Genomic DNA, 23,647 nt, shown 5'->3' on the forward strand with positions numbered 1-23,647 from the left:
GGAGCAAGGGAGAATGAAGAAAACAAGATACAAGGAAAAGATTAGTCCAAAGGACTAATGGACCACAACTACCACGGCATCCACTGCAAGGAGTACAGTACTAGATGGCGCCTGGCTACCACCACTGACTGCTCTGACCGGGAGCACAACAGAGGGTCCCGAACAGAGCTGGAGAAATATGAAAACAAAATTCTAACTCACAAAAAACGACTAGACTTACTGTCCTGACAGAGACTGGAGAAACCCTGAGAGTATGGCCCCTGGACACCCTTTTAGCTCAGCAATGAAGTCACTTTGGAGGGTCACTGTTTAGCCAAAGATTAGACAGCCCCATAAAACAAAACTAGACTAAGGGGGCACAACAGTCCAGGGACAAGGACTAAAGGCAGGAGCAGACAGGAAAGTTGGTAATAGGGAACCCAAGGTTGAGACGGGAGAGTGTTAACATGTCGTGGGGTTGTTAACTATTATAAAACAATATGTGTACTAACTGTTTAATGAGAAACTATTTGTTCTGTAAACCTTCATCTAAAGTACAATTTTAAAAAATCATAAAAAAATAAAAAAAAGAAAGACCACCAAAAGAGTAAAGAGACAGCCTACACACTGGGAAGAAATTTTTGGCTACGACATATCTGACATTGGTCGAATCTCTGAAATCTACAATATACTCCAACACCTCAACAACAAAAAGATAACCCAATTAAAAAATGGGCAAAGGATGTGAACAGAGAATTCACCAAAGAAGACATTCACGCAGCTAACAGATACATGAGGAAATGCTCATGCTCATTAGTTATTAGACAAATGCAAAGCAAAACTACAATGAGATACCATCTGTCATGGATTGAATTGTGTCCCCCAAAAATATCTGTCAACTTGATTAGGTCATTATTCCCAGTAAAGTTTATGATTGTGTAATCTGATGTGATTTCCTTATGTGTTGTAAACTATCATTATGATGAGGTAATATGTGATCTCCTTAGGTGTTGTAAACTCTGTCACTATGATGAGGTTATACTGATGGCGTCTGTAAGATTAGATAGTGTCTTAATCCAATCTTTTTTGAGATATAAAAGAGAGAAGCGAGCAGAAACACATGAGAACCTCATACCACCAAGAAAGCAGTGCCGGGAGCAGAGCACGTCCTTTGGACTGGAGGTTCCTGTGCAGAGAAGCTCCTAGACCAAGGGAAGACCAACGCATCACAAGGAACTTTCTCCAGAGCCGACAGAGAAAGCTTTCCCCTGGAGGTGATGCCTTGAATTTGGACTTGTAGCCTACTGGACTGTGAGAGAGTAAACTTCTCTTTGTTAAAGCCATCCACTCATGGTATTTCTGTTAGAGGAGCACTAAATGACTAAGACACCATCCCACTCCAACAAATATGGCACTAATCCAAACACAAAATAATAAATGCTGGAGAGGTTGTGGAGAGACTGGAACACTTAATACACTACTGGTGGGAATGTAAAATGGTACAGCCACTTTAGAAGTTGATTTGGTGCTTCCTTAAAAAGTTAGAAGTACCATACGATCCAGTAGCCCCACTCCTTGGAATATATCCTAGAGAAGAGCCGTCACACAAATAGATAATGCACACCCATGTTCATTTCCACACTGTTCACTATAGCAAAAACATGGAAACAACCCAGATGCCCATCAACAGACAAATAAACAAATTATGGTACATATAGTGGAATACCATGCAACGACAAATAACAATGAAGAATCCACTAAATATCCCACAACATGGATTCATCTGGAGGGCACTATGCTGACTGAAATTAGTCGCAAAAGGACAAATGTTGTATGAGACTTCTATTATAAGAACTCAAGAAAAGATTTAAACACAGAAGAAAACATTCTTTGATGGTTACAAGGGTAGAGAGGGAGAGGGGAATTCACTAGATAGTAGACAAGAATCAGCTTGTGTGAAGAGAAGGGCAACACACAATATAGGGGAAGTCAGCACAACTAGACTAAACCAAAGCTAAGAAGTTTCCCAAACACAACTAAACACTTGGAGGAACAAAGTAGCTGAGGCTAGGATCTGGGAACCATGGTTTCAGGGGGCATCTAGGTCAATTGGCATAACAAAGTTTATTAAGAAAACATTCTGCATCCCACTTTGGCGAGTGGCATCTGGAGTCATAAAAGCTTACGAACGACCAATTAAGATACATCAATTGGTCCCAACCCACTTGGAGCAAAGGAGAATGAAGAACACTAAAGACACAAGGAGAATATTAGCCCAAGAGACAAAAGGACCACATAAACCAGAGATTCCATCAGCCTGAGACCAGAAGAACTAGATGGTGCCTGGCTATACCAGTAACTACCCTGACAGGGAACACAACAGAGTCCCTGACTGTGTGGGACAAATGTGTGGAACAGAACTCAAACTCACATAAAAAGACCAGACTTAATGGTCTGACTGAGACTGGAGGAATGTCCGAGGCTATGGCCCCTGGACACTATGTTAACCCAGAGCTAAAACCATTCTGAAAGACCACGTTCAAACATTAGGCTGGACTATAAAACATAATACTCAGGAAGAGTGTGCTTCTTAGTTCAAGCAGATACTCGAGACCAAATGGGCAGCTCCTGTCTGGAGGCAGGATGAGAAGGCAGGAAGGGACAGGAACTGGTTGAATGCACATGGGAGACCCGGGATGGAAACGGGGAGTGTGCTGTCACATTGCAGGGAGTGCAGCTAGTGTCACATGACAATGTGTATAAAAATGTTGTATGAGAGATTAACTTGAGCTGTACACTTTCACATAAAGTACAATTTTAAAAAACCATGGTGAGAGAAACCATATAAAAGTGATCCATTGCACCACACCCACACATGGAGTGTGCAGAGGACACACCTTTTACCACAATGGTGAGGAACAATTTTATGAAGGAAGCCCCAGCATCCTTAAAGACTTCTGTTATTGCTATTGTATGTAAGTCAAATTTGATAGCGGGAACTGCCCTAACTTAATTAAAACATGCAATTACAAAGGGGCTGATTGGACCCCATGGTGGTAGGGGCCAAGTGGCAGCATTCAGTTGGCAAAGATAAGGTGAGCATGGTTACCAGAATGGAAGGTGGAGTCAAAGCACTGATCAGAATAGTCTTACTCATATGGAATTATGGCTTTGGCTACTTAGTCATGGTGTTCCTAGGAATGAAATAAATGGGAAATCTACTAAATATTTACTTAATCTGTACAAGCGGATGAATTCTAGGACAAGTGAACAGCAGTCTAACTCAAATTGCCTGAATAGAGAGTCACGGCCCGTCAATTCCGACTTGAGCCAGTTTACAGACCCACATCCCCTTGAATGAAGGGGAGGCTGGGTCCCTTTGAGGAAGGGCCATACTGTACTTCCAAAAATTTATACTGTTAATCTTTCTCCAGCCTTCCCCAAAGGGATCCATGGCCTCTTATGAGAATTGCTGTTTATTGGAGAAAAGGAAATAATCATACTCTCCAGGGATTACTGGACATTGGCTCTGAAATGACACTACTTCCAGTAGACCCAAAACTTCACTTTAGCCCACCAGAGTGGGGGCATGTGGAGGGCAGGTTATTAATGGAGTCTTACTTAGCTCATGTCTGTCTCACAGTAGGTCCAGTGAGTCCCCAAACCTATCCTGTAGTGATTTCCCCAGTTCCAGGATGCATAATTGGAATAGACATAGTCAGCAACTGGCAGAGCCCCCACATTGGATCCCTGACAATTGTAGTAAGGGATACTATGGTAGGAGAGGCTATGTGGAAGCCATTAGAACTGCACCTACCTAGGAAAATAGTAAACCAAAAGCAATACCGCATTCCTGGAGGGACTGCAGAGATTACTGCCACCATCTAGAACTTCAAGGATGCAGGGGTGGTGATTCCCACCACATCCCCATTCAACTCGCTTATCTGGCCAATGCAAAAAACAGGTGGATGTTGGAGAATGACAATAGATTATTGAAAACTTAACCAGCTGGTGACTCCAATTGCAGCTGCTGTTCCAGATATAGTTTAATTGCTTGAGCAAATGAATACATCTCCTGGCAACTGGTATGCAGCTACTGATCTGGCTAATACCTTTTTCTCCATACCTGTTTTGAAGGACCATCAGAAGCAGTTTGCCTTCAGCTCTCAAGGCCAGCAATACACTTTCAGTTGCCTACCTCAGAGCGACATCAGCACTCCAGCCCTATGTCATAATTTAGCCTGTAGGGACCTTGATCCCCTTTCCCTTCCACAAGACATCAAACTGGTCCACTGCATTGATGACATTATACTGATTGGGCCTAGTAAGGAAGAAGTGTCAATGACTTTGGACTTATTGGTAAAACATTTGCATGCTAGAGGGTGGGAAATTAATCCCACAAAAATTCAGGCATCTTCCACCTCAGTGAAATTCGTAGGAGTCCAGTGTTGTGGGGCATGTTGAGATATTCCTTCTAAGTAAAGAATAAGTTGTTGCATCTGGCACCTCCTACAACTAAAAAGGAGGCACAACCCCTGGTGGGCCTCTTGGGTTTTGGAGGAAGCACATCCCTCATTTGGGTGTGCTACTCTGGTCTATTTATCAAGTGACTCAAAAAGCTGCTAGTTTTGAGTGGGGCCGGAACAAGCGAAGGCTCTGCAACAGGTTCAGGCTGCCATGCAAGCCACTCTACTACTTGGGGCATATGATCCAGTTGATCAATTAGTGCTTGAAGTGTCAGTGGCAGATGGAGATGCTGTCTGGAGTCTTTGGTAGGATCCTATTGGTGAATCCCTTAGGATTTTGAAGCAAAGCCCTGCCATCCTCTGCAAATAATTACTCTCCTTTTGAGAAGAAGCATTTGGCTTGTTACTGGGCCTTAATGGAGACTGAACGGTTAACCATGGGCACTATGTGGCCTGAGCTGTCCGTCACGAACTGAGTGTTGTCTGACCCACAGAGTCATAAAGTGGAATGTGCACAGCAGCACTCCATCATTAAATGAAAGTGCTACATACGAGATTGGGCCTGAGCAGGACCTGAAGGCACAAGTTGCATGAGGAAGTGGCCCAAATACGCATGGTCTCCACCCATGTCATGTTACCTCTCCTCTCCCAATCTGCACCAATGGCCTTATGGGGGGTTTGTTATGATCAGTTGACTGAGGAAATCTTGGGCCTGGTTTACTGATAGTTCTGTGTGATATGCAGTCATAACTCGAATGTTGACAGTGGCAGAACTACAACCCCCTTTTGGGACCTCCCTGACAGTGGTAAAGGGAAATCTTCCCAATGGGCAGAACTTTGAGCAGTGTACCTGGATGTTCACTTTGCTTGGAAGGAGAAGTAGCCAGAAGTGTGGTTTTATACTGCTTCATGGGCTGTGGCCAATGATTTGGCTGGATGATCAGCGACTTAGAAGGAACATGATTGGACAATTGGTGACGAGGTACAGAAAAAAGGTATGTAGACAGACCTGTCTTAATGGGCCAAAGAAGTGAATATATTTGTGTCTTATGTGAATGCTCTCCAAAGAGTGACCTCAGCAGAGGAGGATTTTTAACAATCAAGTGGATAGGATGACACGTTCTGTGGAAACCAGTCATCCTCTTTCCCCAGCCACTCCCATCATTGCCCAATGGGCTCATGAACAAAGTGGCCATGGTGGCAGGGATGGAAGTTATGCATGGGCTCAGCAACATAAACTTCCACTCACCAAGGCCAACCTGACTGCATCCAACTGCTGCATGCCCAATCTGCTAGCAGCAGAGACCAACACTGAGTCCCCAATATGGCACCATCCCTCAACGTGATCAGCCAGCAACCTGGTGGCAGGTTGATTACATTGGACCACTTCCATCATGGAACAGGCATTTTGTTCTTACTCGAATAGACACTTACTCTGGATATAGATTTGCCTTCCCTGCATGCAATGCTTCTGCCAAAACTATTATCTGTGGACTTACAGAATGCTTTATCCACCAACATGGTATCCTATACAGCATCGCCTCAAATCAAGGGAGTCACTTCACAACAAATGAAGTGTGGCAATGGGCCCATGCTCATGGAATTCACTGGTCTTGCCATGTCCCCCATCATCCTGAAGCAGCTGGCTTGATAGAATGATGGAATGGCCTTCTAAGGACACAGTTACTCTGCCAGCTAGGTGGCAATACCTTGCAGGGTTGGGGAAATGTTCTCCAGGAGACTGTATATGCTCTAAACAAGTATCCAGTATATGGTGCTGTTTCTTCCATAGCCAGTATTCATGGGTCCAGTAATCAAGGGATGGAAATAGGAGTAGCACCACTCACTATTACCCCTACTGAGCCATTTACAAAATTTTTGCTTCCTGTCCTCTCTATCCTATGCTCTGAGGGTCTAGAGGTCTTAGTTCCAAAGGGAGGAACGCTCCCACCTGGAGACATTTCAGTCAGTCCACTAAACTGGAAGTTTTTAAAGAATGCCACCTGGCCACTTTGGGCTCCTCATGCCTCTGGATCAGCAAAGAAATGAGTTACCATATTGGCTCGTGTAATTGATCCTGATTACTGAGAAAATTGATATTAAATACTGGAGGTAAAGAAGAGTGTGTCTGGAATACAGGAGACTCCTTAGGGCATCTCTTACTACTATCATGCAGTGATTAAAGTCAATGAAAAACTACAGCAACCCAATTCCGACATAACTACTAATGGCCCAGACTGTTCAGGAATGAAGGTTTGGGTCACTCCACCAGGCAAAGAATCATGAACAGCTGAGGTGCTTGCTGAGGGTAAAGGGAATACATAAAGATGGTAGAAGAAGGTAATTTTAAATACTAGCTATGACCATGTGACCAGTTGCAGAAACAAGGACTAATTGTTAGGAGTATTGCTTCCTTGTATGTGTGCATCAAATTTTTTTTTCTTCACTTATAAAAATAATATGTAAATGGGTCTAGTGAGTTCAGTTGTATGTGTGTTGTATCATTTTATGGGCAAGTATGACTTTATAATTGTCTTTTAGAGATAGTGTATGATTTAAGAAGAGTTTATAGGTGCCACGTTGACAAGGGGTGGACTGTGATGGCTAAGGCTGTGTGTCAACTTCGCTAGGCAATGATTCTCAGTGGTTTGGCAGTTAAATTGTAGTTTGGAAGTTATGTAATGATATAGTTAACTCTTATGATGAGATGTGCTATGAGCAGCCAGTCAGCTGAAAGGAAGTTTCCTTGGGGCTGTGGCCTGCCTCCAGTATATAAATGGATGTTCCAGCAAGGCTCTTGCTCTGGATCCTGCATCTGGTTTGTCATTATCTGACCTTTGGTTCTTGGGACTTTAGCACAGCTTACATGCCAATCTTGGGATTCGTCAGCCACTGCAGCCTGTGAGCCAGTGGCCTGCCATCTTACCTGCTGATCCTGGGTTCATCAGCCCCAGCAGCTACGTGAGTCAGGAGAAGCCTCCAGCCTGACGCCCGACCCATGGACTGGGGCCTTGCCAGCCTCTACAACCGTGTAAGCCACTTCCTTGAGATAAACCTCTCATCCTCTGTCATTCTATCTGTATATATACACATACTTCACTGGTTTTGCTTCTCCAGAGAACCAAGCCTCAGACACCGTGATAATAAGCAGAAACAGTGAACAACCCCACGACCACAAATCTGACAACTCAGGAAACTGACAAATACTTTGAAAAACACCAACTACTAGACTTCACTCAAGGACACACAGATTATCTGAATAGGCCTGTAACTACTAAATATATTGAATCAATAATAACGTTTCAACAAAGAAGGCATCTGGTCTAGCGATTTCACTGGTGAACCCTAACACGTTTAAAAAATAAATGAAACCAACTTTCTAACATACCTTACAAAATACAGAAGCAGAGGAAATATTCCCTAGCCTATTTGATGAGGCCGGTAGTGCCCTAATACCAAACAGGCATTACAAAACAGGAAAACTACAGACCAGTATCTTTTATGTGATATATATAAAGACAAAAGACCCAGAATAGATAACACAACACTGAAGAAGAAACACACCACTGGAGGACTGATAACAGACATCAACACTTTGTATAAAGCTACAGTAAGCAACACGGTATTCTACTGATAAAAAATGCAAACACCGCCAAAAGCATGAGCATATGGAATCCAACAGTATATAAAAGGACACATTAACCTACACCATGACCAAGGGTATTGGGACTTATACAGTGCACATCCATGGACAGAAAAAGGATTTAGGAAGTCACGTTGTGAAATTGCACTGTATTGGTATTTCTATTGTAGCCACATTAATATCCAGGGACAGAGAACAGAGAGAATACCTGAAGTGCAAATTATGAGTACATATTCAAAGAATTGTATACTGTTTAACTCCATAAAGGAAAGAAATTTTTATATGTGCTATTTAACCATGATAACCTAATACTACATTGTTATAAGTACCCTGTTGCTGTTAGGTGTCCTTGAGTTGGTTCCGACTCATAGCGGTCCTATGTACAACAGAATAAAACACTGCCCAGTACTGCACCTTCTTCACAATCGTTGCTATGTATGAGCCCACTGTTGCGCCACTCTGTCAGTTCATCTCGAGGGCTTCCCTCTTTTTTGCTGACCCTCTACCTTACGAAGCATGATGCCCTTCAGGGACTGGTCCCTCCTGATAACATGTCCAAAGTACGTGAGATGAAGTCTCGCTTCTAAGGAGCATTCTGACTGTACTTTTTCCAAGACAGATTTGTTCATTCTTCTGGCAGTCTATGGTATATTCAATATTCTTCACCAATACCATAATTCAAATGTATCAATTATTCTTCAGTCTTCCTTATTCATTGTCCAGCTTTCACATGCACATGGGATGATTGAAAATACCATTCCCAAATGGGATTACATCCACAGGTATCAGGGTTAGGATTTACAATATTGTAAAGGAGTGGTACTAGTAATAGTAGCATCAGAATGTGTCTAACTTCAGGAGGGATAATGACCAGGATCAGCCCAGAGCTGATTCCTACAAGGTGGAAGTCAGACAGACCTCCACTCTCCAAACTTTTTACCAATTCTGACACCCACTGTCCCTCCCACAGCACTCTCTACTTCTCCTCTGGGTTTGATAATCTGTTGCAACGGCCACACAGACTCAGACCGTACTTACAGTTAAGTGGTTTATTAAGAAAGTAAACAGTATACAGCTTGGGATCAGGATCAACAGGGTCCAACTCAGGATCAAGAAGCATGCAGTCTCCCTTCTTAAGTGCAGGACAACTCTCTCAGCTCCTCTCAGCCACGCATGCCTCCTCTCAGCCCCCTCAGGTCAGTCTCCTCTTGGCCCTGCCATCTGTCACCACTGACAACCACAGGGCCCCTTCTGGGCCTTTCGCTCTCTTCAGTGTTACAGCCCTTGACTTGTGTTACAACTCTTTTAGGATGTGCCTTGCCTCCCCTCTCTACTTCTCTTTATTCCTTCTGCTTCTTCCTGCTGCTTCTGTTCCTACTGTCTGAAAAACTTCTGTGGGGTTGGCTGCATATATACAACACTTCTTGTCAATTTCAAGGCATGAGCCCCTCCCAGCAGGGTCCACAAACTGACCCAATTCCTTCTCGGTAAACCATAGACACTTCATTTGCATAATCTATTGACCACTCTCTGCAAAGTGCATACCAATCACAGAGCAGGCTTTCGCCTAAGGCCTGATAAAAAGTATCAAACCATCAAGTTGCTTATAGCTTACTCAGGAAATGTAACAAACCCTCTGGGGTAGAAAACAATAGCAAAGGAAACTCCTCAGGGCTTGGAAAAATCTCTTAAACTGTTTTTCCAAATAACAAAGGCAAAAGAACATATAAAGGAACTCTTTTCACCATAAACACATATTTTTGGGGACACAATTCAATCCATAACAATAATGAAAATGAAATATTATTAAATTCAAATATACATCAGAACAAAAAAAGAATATAAATGAAGGATTAGCTATTTTAATGCACTGTGATTGTATGGTCTTCCTGAGAAGACACAGAATTGCTAAACAGGGTTTATTCTACCAATGTGAAAGTGATTCAATTATGTGGTAAGTGATGTAGGGCTATTATTTAAAACCTTAAACAAACTGAATTCATGTATCATGGAATTTAAAAAATGATTTCCAGATGGTTTAACATAACTTTAAACATTAAAATACTGTGTTAGTGTATCACGATATGTTTTATATTCCTTGCCAACACCATAATCCAAAGTCATCAATTCTTTGGTCTTCCTTATTCATTGTCCAGCTTTCGTATGCATATGAGGCGATTGAAAATACCATGGCTTGGGTCAGGGACACGATAGTCCTCAAGGTAACAGCTTTACTTCTTAAGGTGAGATGTGATTGTGTTCGTAGATGGAACGTGATTAAGGGTTATGATTAAAATGATTAAATTTTACTAATTAAAAGACATGACACATCATGGGAGAACTGGCTGAGCAACAGTTAAACACACGGCTGCTAACCAAAAGGCCGGCGGTTCAAACTCACCCAGCAGCTCTGCTGGAGAAAGACCTGGTGATGTTCTTGTAAGGAATACTCATTGCCCTCAAGTCAATTCAAACTCATAGCGTCCTCATAGGGTTTCCAGGAATGTAAATCTCTGCGAAAGTAGACTGCCATATCTTTCTCCCACGGAGCTGCTGGTGGTTTTGAACTGCCAAATATTTGGTTAGCAGTTGATCGCTTTAACCACTACACCACCAGGGCCCCTTCCCGTAAAGAATACAGCCTGGGAAACTTTATGGGGGCAGTTCTACTCTGTCTTATAGGGTCACTATGAGTCAGAACTGCCTGAAGAGCATAAAACAACAGATCATGAGACCTATATTCTCAATAAATCAGTACCAAAATATGAAGCCACTGGTTATTTATGAATCAAACACATACATATTCCATTTTGGTACTTTTGATTCTCCCTCTGATAACTGCTCTTTTCAGTTTCCAAAAACAAGACTAATTTTTCATTAATCTTTGATATACAACAGCTATTGCAATTCAAATGAGAAAGTGACCATCATTTTCCCTCTGTTATTTCTAAAACATGAGCAGGCCCTAGTAACTTACCCCTCTCCTCACATGAAAATCTGTGTCTAAAAGCACAGGCATGGTCCGTTTCATGGTCTCCTAGTAGAATAATCTGGTTTCTCTCCAGCATAAACTTTCAGATGACTTTCAAACTGAATTCTGAGTAATGACTTTGCTATATACAGGGCATTTATATGGTTTCCCTCACTATTCCCTGTATAGTGAGGAGTAAGCCCCGCTTAAAGGCTTTGCCACTTACTAAATTGTGAAGTTTTTAATATCTGCATAAAAGCCTACATTACTGTACTTTTACACAAATAACATGCATTATGTTTTTCACATACTGTGTAACCCATTATTTTCAAAAACGGACTATACCAGTAGTTTTAACAAGTTGCTGGCTTCAATTTCAATTATTTTTTGTTCAGCAGATATAACTATCTTGATGCCTGTTGATACAAAACTTTGGTTGCCAGCAGCAGACCCTCACCAACCTACCCTCAAGTTTCTAAAGCAGCCCCTCTTCCCACAGGATTCCTTTCCAGTTTTGCAAACTGCTTTCTCCAATAAAGGAAGAAATCACTTTTTCCACTACAGAAGGAGCCTCTGCAAGGGTGGCTGACCCCAGCCCAGGAGGTATGCAGGTCTGCGCACCCCAGGCCAGAGAGGCCACTCAGGCAGAAGACTGGCATGTAGCAGTTGCACACATTACACCCCACCATCCAGCCGGCTGGCCGCCGTGCTCAGGCTGTTTGAATTGCCCACCTACATGGATGACACGAGATGTGTGCAAGAGCCACAGGCACAGAGGGGTCATGCATCTCGCTTGGACAAGATGGGTCTGACTGGTTGCCCAGAGGCCCCACAGGGTTGGGGCAGTGTATGCCAACACCCACATCGTCCTGTCGCATGGGGCTGGCATAGTAGGACCTGGGTATGTGTGGACAAGGGCCCCGAGCCACTGGAGTACCAGCCCGTGCTTTGGCTGTTGCAGGCCTGCATGCAGCCCTCCAGCCAACCCTCCACCTGTCTCTGACCTGATGTACCTGGACATAGGTCAACTACAAGGAACTCTAGCGCTCTCAGGCCTGGCCACAAACTGCCCCTGAGCAAATGCAGTTTCAATTTTTTATTTTCCAATTACTGGGTACTACCAAACTCGATCCATGAGTTCTTGACCACAGCTTATACCTTTTATTATACAAATATTATCAAAAGTAGCATTTTCAGACAATTGAATATGGGTGAAAGAGGCTGAAATTCACCTCTGGAGATGTCACAAGACGTGCGCATTATTTGCAAAAAAAAATATGGTAATAACATTTCTAAGGTTTTTATTTAGTATGAAGTCTGTGATGAGATGTAAGGCTTTTACCTTCACTAAATGCCTTGCATGTATATTACATTTACAGGATTTCTCTCTATTACGGATTCTCTAACATGAGATTTGGGCCACATTTAAAGAATTGACTTCACTTACTACACTTGTAATTTTTCCTCTCCAGTATGAGTTCTCTCATGACCCTGAAGGATTGACTGAATGCTAAAAGCCTTGCTGGACTCATTACATTTTTAAGGCTTCTCTCTAGTATGAATTTTCTTATGATCCTGAAAGGTTAATCTGTGGAAAAAAGACTTATCACATTCATTACATTTGTAAGGTTTCTCTCCATTATGAATTGGTTGATATCCCAAAAGACCTGATTTTTGGGTAAATGCCTTACCACATTCATTACATTTGTAAAGTTTCTCTCCACTATGAATTTCCTGATGTTTCACAAGTTGTGATCTTCCGGAAAAAGCCCTACCACACTCAATACATTTGAAAGGTTTCTCTCCACTATGAATTTGTTGATGTTCCAACAGACCTGATTTTCGGGTGAAAGCCTTACCGCATTCATCACATTTGTAAGGTTTCTCTCCAGTATGAATTCGCTGATGTCGCACAAGATTTGATCTTTTGGAAAAAGCCTTATCACATTCAATACATTTGTAAGGTTTCTCTCCACTATGAATTCGCTGATGTTCACGTAGCCTTAATTTTTGTGTAAATGGCTTACCACATTCACTACATTTGTAAAGATTCTTTCCACTATGAATTTGGTGATGTCGCATCAGATTTGAGCTTGTGGAAAAAGCCTTACTGCATTCATTACACTGGTAAGGTTTCTCTCCACTATGAATTTGTTGGTGTTTCCAAAGATCTGATTTTCGGGTAAAAGCCTTAACACATACATTACATTCGTGAAGTTTCTCTCTACTATGAATTGCCTGGTGACGTGTAAGGCCTGAACGTCGACTAAAGATCTTGTCACATACATTACATTTATATGGTTTCTCCCTAGTATGAATTCTCTGATGTTTACTGAGGCTAGATCCCCAGTTAAAGGTTTTGTCACATTCATCACATTTGTGAGGTCTCTGACCAAAATGAATTCTCTGATGATTAATAAGGATTGACCTTCGGCTAAAAGCCTTACAACATTTATTGCATTGGTATGGTTTCTCTACTCTGTGAATCTGCTGATGTTGAACCAGAATTAATTTTTGGGTAAATGCCTTACCACATTCACTGCACTGGTAAAGTTTGTCTCTACTGTGAATTGTCTGGTGACGTGTAAGGCCTGAACGTCGACTAAAGATCTTGCCACATATATTACATTTATATGGTTTCTCCCTAGGATGAATTCTCTGATGTTTAGTGAGGCTTGAGCCCCAGTTAAAGGTTTTGCCACATTCGTCACATTTGTGAGGTCTCTGACCAAAATGAATTCTCTGATGATTAATAAGGATTGACTTTCGGCTAAAAGCCTTACAACATTTATTGCATTGGTATGGTTTCTCTACTCTGTGAATTTGCTGACGTTGAACTAGAATTAATTTTTGGGTAAATGCCTTACCATACTCATTACACTGGTAAAGGTTCTCTCTACTATGAATTGTCTGGTGACGTTTAAGGCCTAAATGTCGACTAAAGATCTTGCCACATGTATTACATCTATATGGTTTCTCTCCATTATGGATTCTCTGATGTGTAATGAGGTGTGAAGCACGGTTAAAAGTTTTACCACACTCTTTACATTTGTAAGGTTTCTCTCTGCTATGAATTATCTTATGACGCCACAGGTTTGAACGTCTTGTAAATTCCTTACCACATTCGTTACATTTGTAAAGTTTCTTTCCAGTATGAAATCTCTGATGGGTTCTAAGGCTTAATCGTATACTAAATACCTTGCCACACACATTACATTTACATGGTTTCTCTCCGGTGTGGATTCTGTGATCTTTAGTGAGGTCTGAGCCACAGTCAATGGTTTTGACACCCTCATTACCTTCGTAAGGTCTCTGTACACAATGACTTCTCTGATGATTAGTATACGTTAACCTCTGGCTGACTGACTTCCCACATTTGTAAGGTTTTTCTCTGCTGTGGGTTTTCTGTTGTATAAACAATGTAGGATGCAGGAAAACCTCCCCACATTCATTAGAAATGTTACTTTGCACACTAGGAGGAAATCTTCGAAGGGATGGAATTGAAGATCCATTGTTGACAGACGTCTCCTCTTGATGACATTCATACATTTTCTCTCCAGTGTGAAATTTCTGCATTTCAGCCACATGGGACTGAAAGCTTAATTCAATTGTATTTTTAAAACATGTCATAAACTTGTTTTCTGCATCTTTTTTAACATGTTGATCTCTTCTACCAGTGAAATTTTTGTTATGGGCCTTAGTCACTCCTTTGTTATTTCTTTCATCTTCTCCCCACCGACTTTCAAACTCATGCACATTTTCCCTGACTTGCCTGAAGTGAAAATCCTTGATGCCATGACTTACATTTCTTTCCAACATCACTTTCTGGAATAATTTTCCCTTCTTAATGATCTCTTTTGTTGATACTTCCTTGGTCACACATGTAGAAATGACATCTAAAAACAATCATAAGCTTCCTATTAACAACAGCTGGAAAGTATTTTATATCCCAAAACATAATTTTACACCAGCAGAAACAGTTATAATAAGGAGAATTTTTAAACTTCTGTACTCTGGTCTTCAAATGTTTAGGAACACAAAGTTAATAGGATTCCTCAATAAAGAAAGGATAATTACATGTAATTCATACCATTTCCAGGAAAGTTCAGTGTTAAATACACATGACCATACCACTCATTCTATGTAACGAATGTAAGCCCTAAAAGAAACAGATAGGTGGTGGCATTTTGTGTTGGATTATGTGTTGCTATGATGGTAGAAGCTATGCTACCAGTATTTCAAATACGAGCAGGGTCATCCAAGGTAGACAGCATTCAGCATAACTTTGCAACTAAGACAGACAAGGAAGAAGGGCCTGGTGATCTATTTCTAAAAATTAGCTGATAGAAATCTTACAGATAACAAAAGATTACTGTCAGAGATTAGTGTTGCAAGATGATCCCCTGGGGTTAGAAACCACTCAAACTATGACTAGGGAAGACCTGCCTCCTATAAGTACCCAAAACCAAAAAGCCCATTGCTGTCAAGTTGATTCCGATTCATAGTGACCCTATAGGACACAGCAGAACTGCTCCAGAGGATTTCCAAGGAGCAGCTGGTGGATTTGAACTTCTGGCCTTTTGGTTAGCAGCTGATCTCTTAACCACTGCGCCACTTCAACCTTAATGGCACAGACAGGGTAGAGTCTTCAGGACCTTCATTTGCTTATGTGGCACGACTCCAAATGAGAAGTAACAGCTGCAAATATCTATTACTAATTGGAACATCAACTGTATGAAGTATGAATCAAGAAAATACTGAAAGTCGTCAACGAAGTAGAACATTTGAAGATAGATATCCTAGGCATTAATGAATAGAAAGCAACTGCTACTGGCCATTTCGATTCTGACAACCACATGTTCTACCATGCCAGGAACAAACAATTGAAGAGAAATGGTGTTGCACTGATCATCAAAAAGAATATTTTCAGTATCTCTCTTGAAGTACAATACTGTCAGTGACAGGTTAATATCCAGATGCCGCCAAGGAAGAGAAGTTAATATGGCTATTATTCAAATTTATGTATCAACCACAAATCACAAAGATGAAGAAATTGAAGATGCTTACAAAATGCTGCAGTCTGAAATTTAACCAATGTGCAATCAAGATGTGTAGATAATTACCAGTGATTGCGATGCAAAAGTTGGAAATGAAAAAGAAACAGTAGTTGGAAAATACAACCTTGATGACAGGAATGGTGCAGATAGAATGAAAGATTTCTGCGAAAATGACTTGTTCATCAGAAATAGTTTTTCCCAACAATAAAATCGATGACTAGCCATGTAGATATCACTGGCTGTTTTACACAGGAATCAAATCAACTGCATCTGTGGAAAGACATGATGAAATAAGCTCAGTATTATCAGTTAGAAACAAGTCAGGCACTGGCTGCAGAAGAGACCATAAATGCAAGTTCAAATTGAAGCTCAAGAAAATCAAAGCAACTGCACGAGAGCGAAAGTATGACCTTAAGTACATCCCATGTGAATTTGGAGACCACCTCTAGGACCGATTAAATGCACTGAACACTAATGACCAATGATCAAATTGCAGGATGACATCAAGGACATCATACATGAAGAAAGTAAAAGGTCATTGAAAATACAGGAAAAGAAAGAAAAGGCCAAAATGGATGCTAGAAGAGACTTTAAACTTGTTCTTAAGCACATAGCAGTGAAAGTAAACATAGAAATGATGAAGTAAAAGAGCAGAACAGTATTTCAGAGGGAGGCTCAAAAAGACAAAGTAAAATGTAATAATGACACATGCAAAGACCTTGAGTTAGAAAACCAAAAGGGAAGAACACAATCAACAGTTCTCAAGCTGAAAGAACTAAAGGGAAAATTCATGCCTCGGGTTGCATTTACTGGAGAATTCTATGGGCAAAAAATTGATGAAGTAAGCAACAAAATAAGATGGAAGCAATAAACAGAGTCAGTGTACTAAGAAGGATTGGTGAACATCCAACCACTTCAGGAGGCAGCATATGATTAAGAACCATCATTGCCAAAGGAAGAACTTCAAGCTACACTGAAGACACTAGTGAAAAAGCAAGGCTCCAGAAACTGATGAAATACCAACTGAGATGCTTTAACATGCAGATCCAACACTGGATACACTTACTGGCTATGTCAAGAAATTTAGATGAAGGTTCCTGGACAACCAACTGGGCCAGATCTGTATTTGTGCCCATTCCAAAGTAGGGCGATCAAACGGAAAGTGGAAATTATCAAACAAGATCATTAATATCACATGGTGGCAAAATTTTGCTTAAGATAATTTAAAATTGGCTGCAGCTGTACATCAACAGAAATGTCCAAAAATTTAAGCCAGATTCAGAAGAGGATGTGAAATGGAGGATATCACTGCCAATATCAGATGGATCTGGGTCCAAATCAGAGAATATCAGGAAAGATGTTTACCTATATTTTATTGACTACAAGAAGGCATTCAACTGTGTAGATGATAACAAATTATATATAACATGACAAAAAATGGTAATCCCAGAACACTTAATTATGCACATATGGAACTTGCATGTGAATCAAGAGGCAGTGATTCAAAAAGAATAAGGGGACAATACGTGGTTTCAAATTTGGAAAAGGTACATAGTAGGGTTGTATCCTTTCACCATACTTATTCAATTTGTATGCTGAGCAAATAATCCAAAACTGGACTATATGAAGAAAGCAGCATAAGGATTTGAGTAAGACTCATCAACAACCTGTGATACGCAGACAATACAACTTTACTTGGAAAAAGTCAAGGTGACTGAAGGTACTTACTGATGAAGGTAGAGACTACACGCTAAATATATATTACATCTGACCATTAAAAAAACAAAAATCCTCACAACTGGATCAATAAACAACATGATGATAAATGACAAAGAAACTGAAGTTGTCAAGGATTTCATTCTAATTGGATCAATAATCAATGTCCATGGAAGCAGAAATCAAAGAAGTTATTTAAAAGCTGCACGTGCATCAAGTGAAGGTGACTGTGATGAAGAATTTGTTGCAAGTAGGGGCTGGTTCAATAATTTCAGTGAGGGTAAATTTACATAACATTAAAGAGCAAGTACTAGTTGTCCCTAAATTGGACATAAATAACCCAGAGACTGCCTGAATTCTATCTGAGACTGACTCAATGAATCCATTAATTGTGGAATTCCTATATTAATTAAAAATCAAAGGCTTGCTTTTGTTCGCACTGAAGAAATACAGGAATAATAATAATGAAGGCTTCTTTGTTACTGTTAAAGAACTCTTAAAGTATTAAATTCTTTGGCTAACATTATCTCATTGGAAGTTCATAAAGCCCTGGCAGGTATGAGGTCCCTGGGTGGCCTAATTAGCACTGTTTTAAAGTTTTAAAAAGCAAAGATGTCACTTTGATGACTAAGGTGCGCCTGACCAAGCCACAATCTTCTTAATTACCGCATTGCATAGACACTGGACACTGAAAAGGCAAGACTGAAAAAGAACTGATGCATTTGAATTGCGATGTTGGCAAAGAATACTGAATATACCATGGGCTACCAGAAGAACAAATAAATCAGTCTTGGAGGTGGTACAGTCAGAATGGTCTTAGAAGTGAGGATGGCATGACTTCTTGCTGACTTTGGACACATCATCAGGAAACACAATTTCTCTATGAGGACATCCAGTTTGGTAGAGGGTCAGAGAAAATGAGTGTTAGGTAATGAATAGCAATCTGGCCTTTGTGGTCAGTTAGTGATAGGTAACACTGAGAATTTTCAAGTGAGCGAGGTGTCTTTTGTTTTGTGCAAATGAACAGGGATTTGTGCAAATGAAGAGGGACTGGCCAGGCCAGAAAGACCACCAAGCCTATGATCAAAAATGTGAGGGGAACGTGATTCATTCAATCATCCACATGCAGTGAGGCCTCAATCATGACTATGTGATGATGCCAATAAAGCCTCTGGACATGTATGTTCCATTATCTTCCTAATTGGTAAAGATATCAATATATGTGGGAGGGTAGTGTACCATTTTGGGACATGGAAGCCTGCACTGGGGACCCTCCCATACCTCATTCCATGTACTTCTTCATGTGGATCCTTTGCTATAAATAAATCTGTAATCATAAGTATAGCAATTTCCATGAATTCTGTGCTTCATTCTAGCAAATTACTGAACCCAAAGGAGTACTCCAAGCCATCAGGTGAAATTTGAAGTCCAGAGAAGGCCAACGAGCTTGCTGCTGACACCCAGAAGGGGCAATGGGAAAACTCCAGAAGTTGAAGCCAGCCAGCACATCAGAAGTAAGGGTGTTGTGTGCACTCTTGAGCTTGTGGCTGGCATCTGCCTATGTGGCAGTCTGAAGGACGGAGTCCTTTTAATTGATGAGATCTGACCTAATCCTAGATGGCAGGTGTCAAAGAGACAAGTACTTTGTGAATACCTGGTGTCAGAAATGAACAGAGAAGTAGAAACTGTGGATTTGTTATACCCTTACAGTTGGAACAGAATAGCAGGATTGTAAGATTTCCACTATGCGGACTTGGCGTGAGAAGTGGGCTTTCTTATCCTGGACGCAACAAGAAAAATCCTTAATGAGATAATGTGACATAATAGTTGCAACAATGGGCTCAAACATACCAATGATTGCAAGGATGGCACAGGACTGGGCAATGTTTTGTTCTGTTATACAGAAGGTCACCATGACCTGGAGGCAACTTGATGGCAACTAACAAGAATAAGAGATGGAATATTTGTTCATCACCATCCTAAAGCACATACTACTTGGTGTAGCTATGTGTTTGCCTCATATTTGAAATATATATACATATATATATATGTTGATGCATAATTATTGTACACAAATACTAAAACACACACCCATATAATGGTAAATAATCTACTGTCAAGTTACCTCATGAATATGATCAATAAATGGCAATTCAGAATTACAAAACAAAATAACTTCAGGTACAATCAGGAAGAATTTAATAAAACATCACTGTAAGAAGAAAGAAATATTCTTTTGAATATCTGTTTAAAAAACTATACCCCTGCAAAATTGGCATTTTGCAATAATTACATCTGGTGCATGGCAGTTATATTCCCAAAACCAACATTTAACATGATGAAAACTAATACATAAATCAATCTAACAAACCATGATAAATTCAACAGGTACTTAATAAGTAACCACAAACAAACAAAATTATAGTCTGTAGAATTATAAAAAATTCTCCATTAAGAAGAAAAGACTTCCAATGCAGAGGAAGTATACAGTATAAGAAAAAGAAAGTATGTTGGAAATAACTGATTTTTGAAATATCATATTCAGCTGAAGAAATAATACTAATAACACTAGGTATTAAGTCAGGTGAAACAAAAGGAATAACTTAAGACTATTTCCAAACAAAATTCTGGACGTTATACAGGACGTGGGGAAATGGCTATTAAGCCATAACCCTCAACCCTCATGTAGGAACACTTCTTGTAAAATAGATAAGACCCACTGCACGATTCCACAGCCCCATAAATTGCAGACATAACACAGAGCACTGAAGAGTATGATTAAAACATGTAACTGATGATTGTGCAATAATGAATGTCCTTACTTAAAAAAATTTGGCTTTTGTTCTTGGTCCCAAAGAAATAATCATTGGAATTTCCTGAGTAACTGAGGTGCCTCTTTTACCTAAAACCTTCAGACCACAACTGAGGATGTGTACTAATGAGTGGCAGCTGGACAGACCACAAAGACCACGTGGTAGCCCAATATCAACTAACCTCAGAAGGCATGATTTAATATATCATACATACGTAAGGATGCCTCAATTATGACTACGTAACAAAGCTAACAAAGGCTCTAAACATAAAGGCTCCAAGAGCTTCCTGGCTGGTGAAGAGAAGGTGCTACTTCCTCTTGCATATGGAAGCTTCACGCTGGGAATCGTCTCAGATCTTGACAAGCAGTCCCTTCCCAATGATAATCCTGATTTGTACCTATTGTTATATTAAATCTGTAATTATATGTATAGTACTTTCTGTGACTTCTGTAAGTCATGCAAGGGAGTTATGGAACTAAAACGAATAGTGGGAGCCAGAAGAGGAAAGCGAGGGAGCCCAAGAAAGGCCCTCTAGCATGTGGCTGCCATCTGGAAGGCACAGAGGAAAAATCCAAATTTGTGACCGTCAGGTAAAGTGAGGGTGTCATGTGGACTCCCAAACTTGTGGCAGATGTCCACTTATTTGGCAATCTTAATGACAGTGTGCTTGTAAATTGTGTGCTGTGACCCAGTGTCAGGTGGGCAGGGGAAGAAAGAGGGAGTGTCTCGTAGGGTGGTGTCATAGAGAATGAATTGGGAAATTGGGGATTTGATCAATCTTCATTTTGGGGATTGGACTTACATTGATTCTTATCTGCAAAATGATTAAATAAATAAAAAAGATATTGAATTATAAAACATGAAAATGTGCAAGATGAACATAGCAGTAGCTGAAATGGTTAAAACAAATTACAGTAGAGTTAAAAAATGTAGGCATTGTTCAATATCTTGAGGTCCTTCAACATGATGCATCCAAAGAATATTTGTTGAAAGGGAATGAACGATGACACACACATGGGATGAACTTACAGCGACCCTACAGGACAGAGCAGAACTACCCCACAGGGTTTCCAAGGAGCAGCTGGTGGATTCAAACTGCAGACCTTTCGGTTAGCAGTTGAACTCTTAAGAAGCACTTAATGATGAAGTTCAAAGACCACAGCCTTCAGTATGGATTACACCTCAACATAAAGAAAACAAAAATCCTCACAACTGGACCAGTAAGCAACATCATGATAAACTGAGAAGGCTGAAGTTGTCAAGGATTTCATTTTGCTTGGATCCACAATCAACGCCCATGGAAGCAGCGGTCAAGAAATCAAATGACACATTGCATTGGGTAAATCTGCTGCAAAACATCTCTTTAAAGTGTTGAAAGCAAAGATGTCAGTCACTTTATGGACTAAGGTGCGCCTGACCCAAGCCATGGTGTTTTCAGTCACCTCATATGCATGTGAAAGCTGGACAGTGAATAAGGAAGACTGAAGAAGAATTGATGCCTTTGAATTATGGTGCTGGAGAAGAATATTAAATATACCATTGACTTCCAGAAGAATGAACAAAACCGTCTTGAAAGAAGTACACCTAGAATGCTCATTAGAAGCAAGGATGGTGAGACTGTCTCACATACTTCGGACATGTTATCAGGAGGGACCAGTCTCTGGAGAAGGACATCATGCTTCGTAGAGCACAGGCTCAGTGAAAACGAGGAAGACCCTCAACCAGATGGATTGACACAGTGGCTGCAACCGTGGGCTCAAGCATAACAACCTTTGTAAGGATGGCGCAGGACCAGGCAGGGTTTCATTCTGCTGTACAAAGGGTCACTATGAGTCGGAACCAACTCAACAGCATTGAACAACAATAACAACAATCATGACTATGCATTATGGTCCACTGAATGTTATAAGAGCCCTTGAACACAGAAATACTTGGGTTTCCTGGATTGGAGAGAGTGCAGTACATCCATGTGAATAATGGAAATCTGATGCCAGGACCCCTCCCAGGGCACACCTGTATCTCTTAATGTGTATCTTTTTGTGGTTATATTAAATCTATTACTGTAAATACAGCCCTTTTTGTGAGTTCTGTGAGTCATTCTAGGGAATTACTGAACCCACCAAGGACCATGAGCCAGCACAAGCTGGCACTTGGCAGTCTGAAGGACAAGGTTCTTCTGACTTGTGTCTATTGACCTGGGTAGGAGAAAGGCAGCACAGGAAGTTGACTGGAAGGACTGTGTCATTTTACTTGTAAGGTCTGACCGAACTCTGGGTTGTTAGGTTCAGAGAGAGAAAATACCATGAGGGTGGCTGGTGTCAGAAATGATTGAGAATTGTGTCATTCAGTTTTTTGCCTACAGAATCTTTCAATATTGTAACTGGAGGCTTGAATTTTTTCTTCAGTTCTTTCAGCTTGAGAAATGCCAAATGTGTTCTTCCATTTTGGTTTTCTAACTCTAGATCTTTGTACATTTCATCATAATACTCTGTCTTCTTGAGCCGCCCTTTGAAATATTCTGTTCCATTTACTTCATCATTTCTTACATTCACTTTAACTACTCTCCGTTCAACAGCAAGTTTCAGAGTCCCTTCGGACATCCGTATTGGTCTTTTCTTTCATTTTACTGACTCTTACTTTCTTCATATACAATGTCCTTGATGTAATCCAATAACTCTTCTGGTCTTTAGTCATTAGTGGAGTCGACCTTAATGATGTGGATGGAGTAAAGCTTTTGGAACCTTCGTTTGCTAATGTGGCACAACTCAAAATGAGAAGAAACAGCTACATCCATTCATTAGTAATCAGGACATGGAAGGTACGTTGTATGAATCAAGAACTACTGGAAATCATAAAAATGAAATGGAATATTTGGAGATTGATATAGTAAACTGAAATGGGTTGGTATTGGCCATTTTGAATCAACAATCATATGGTCCGCTATGCCAGTAATGACAAATTGAAGAGGAACAGCATTTCATTCATCATAAAAAGAACATTTC

General features: G+C 40.6%; 1 protein-coding gene across 1 annotated transcript in view; it reads right to left on the reverse strand.

The window, feature by feature from the left end:
- The window catches only part of LOC101354353 (zinc finger protein 83-like), a 55,361-nt gene that overhangs the window by 16,564 nt on the left and 15,150 nt on the right, over positions 1-23,647 (reverse strand). The window contains exons 4-5 of the mRNA XM_023736224.1: positions 13,987-14,955; positions 12,751-13,314 (exon numbers count right to left, since the gene is read on the reverse strand). Coding sequence (XP_023591992.1) covers positions 12,751-13,314; positions 13,987-14,955 — 1,533 coding nt within the window. The remainder of the gene's footprint in view (positions 1-12,750; positions 13,315-13,986; positions 14,956-23,647) is intronic.

Source organism: Trichechus manatus, unplaced genomic scaffold (assembly GCF_000243295.1).
Source record: "Trichechus manatus latirostris isolate Lorelei unplaced genomic scaffold, TriManLat1.0 scaffold00087, whole genome shotgun sequence".
Taxonomy (NCBI): Eukaryota; Metazoa; Chordata; class Mammalia; order Sirenia; family Trichechidae; genus Trichechus; species Trichechus manatus.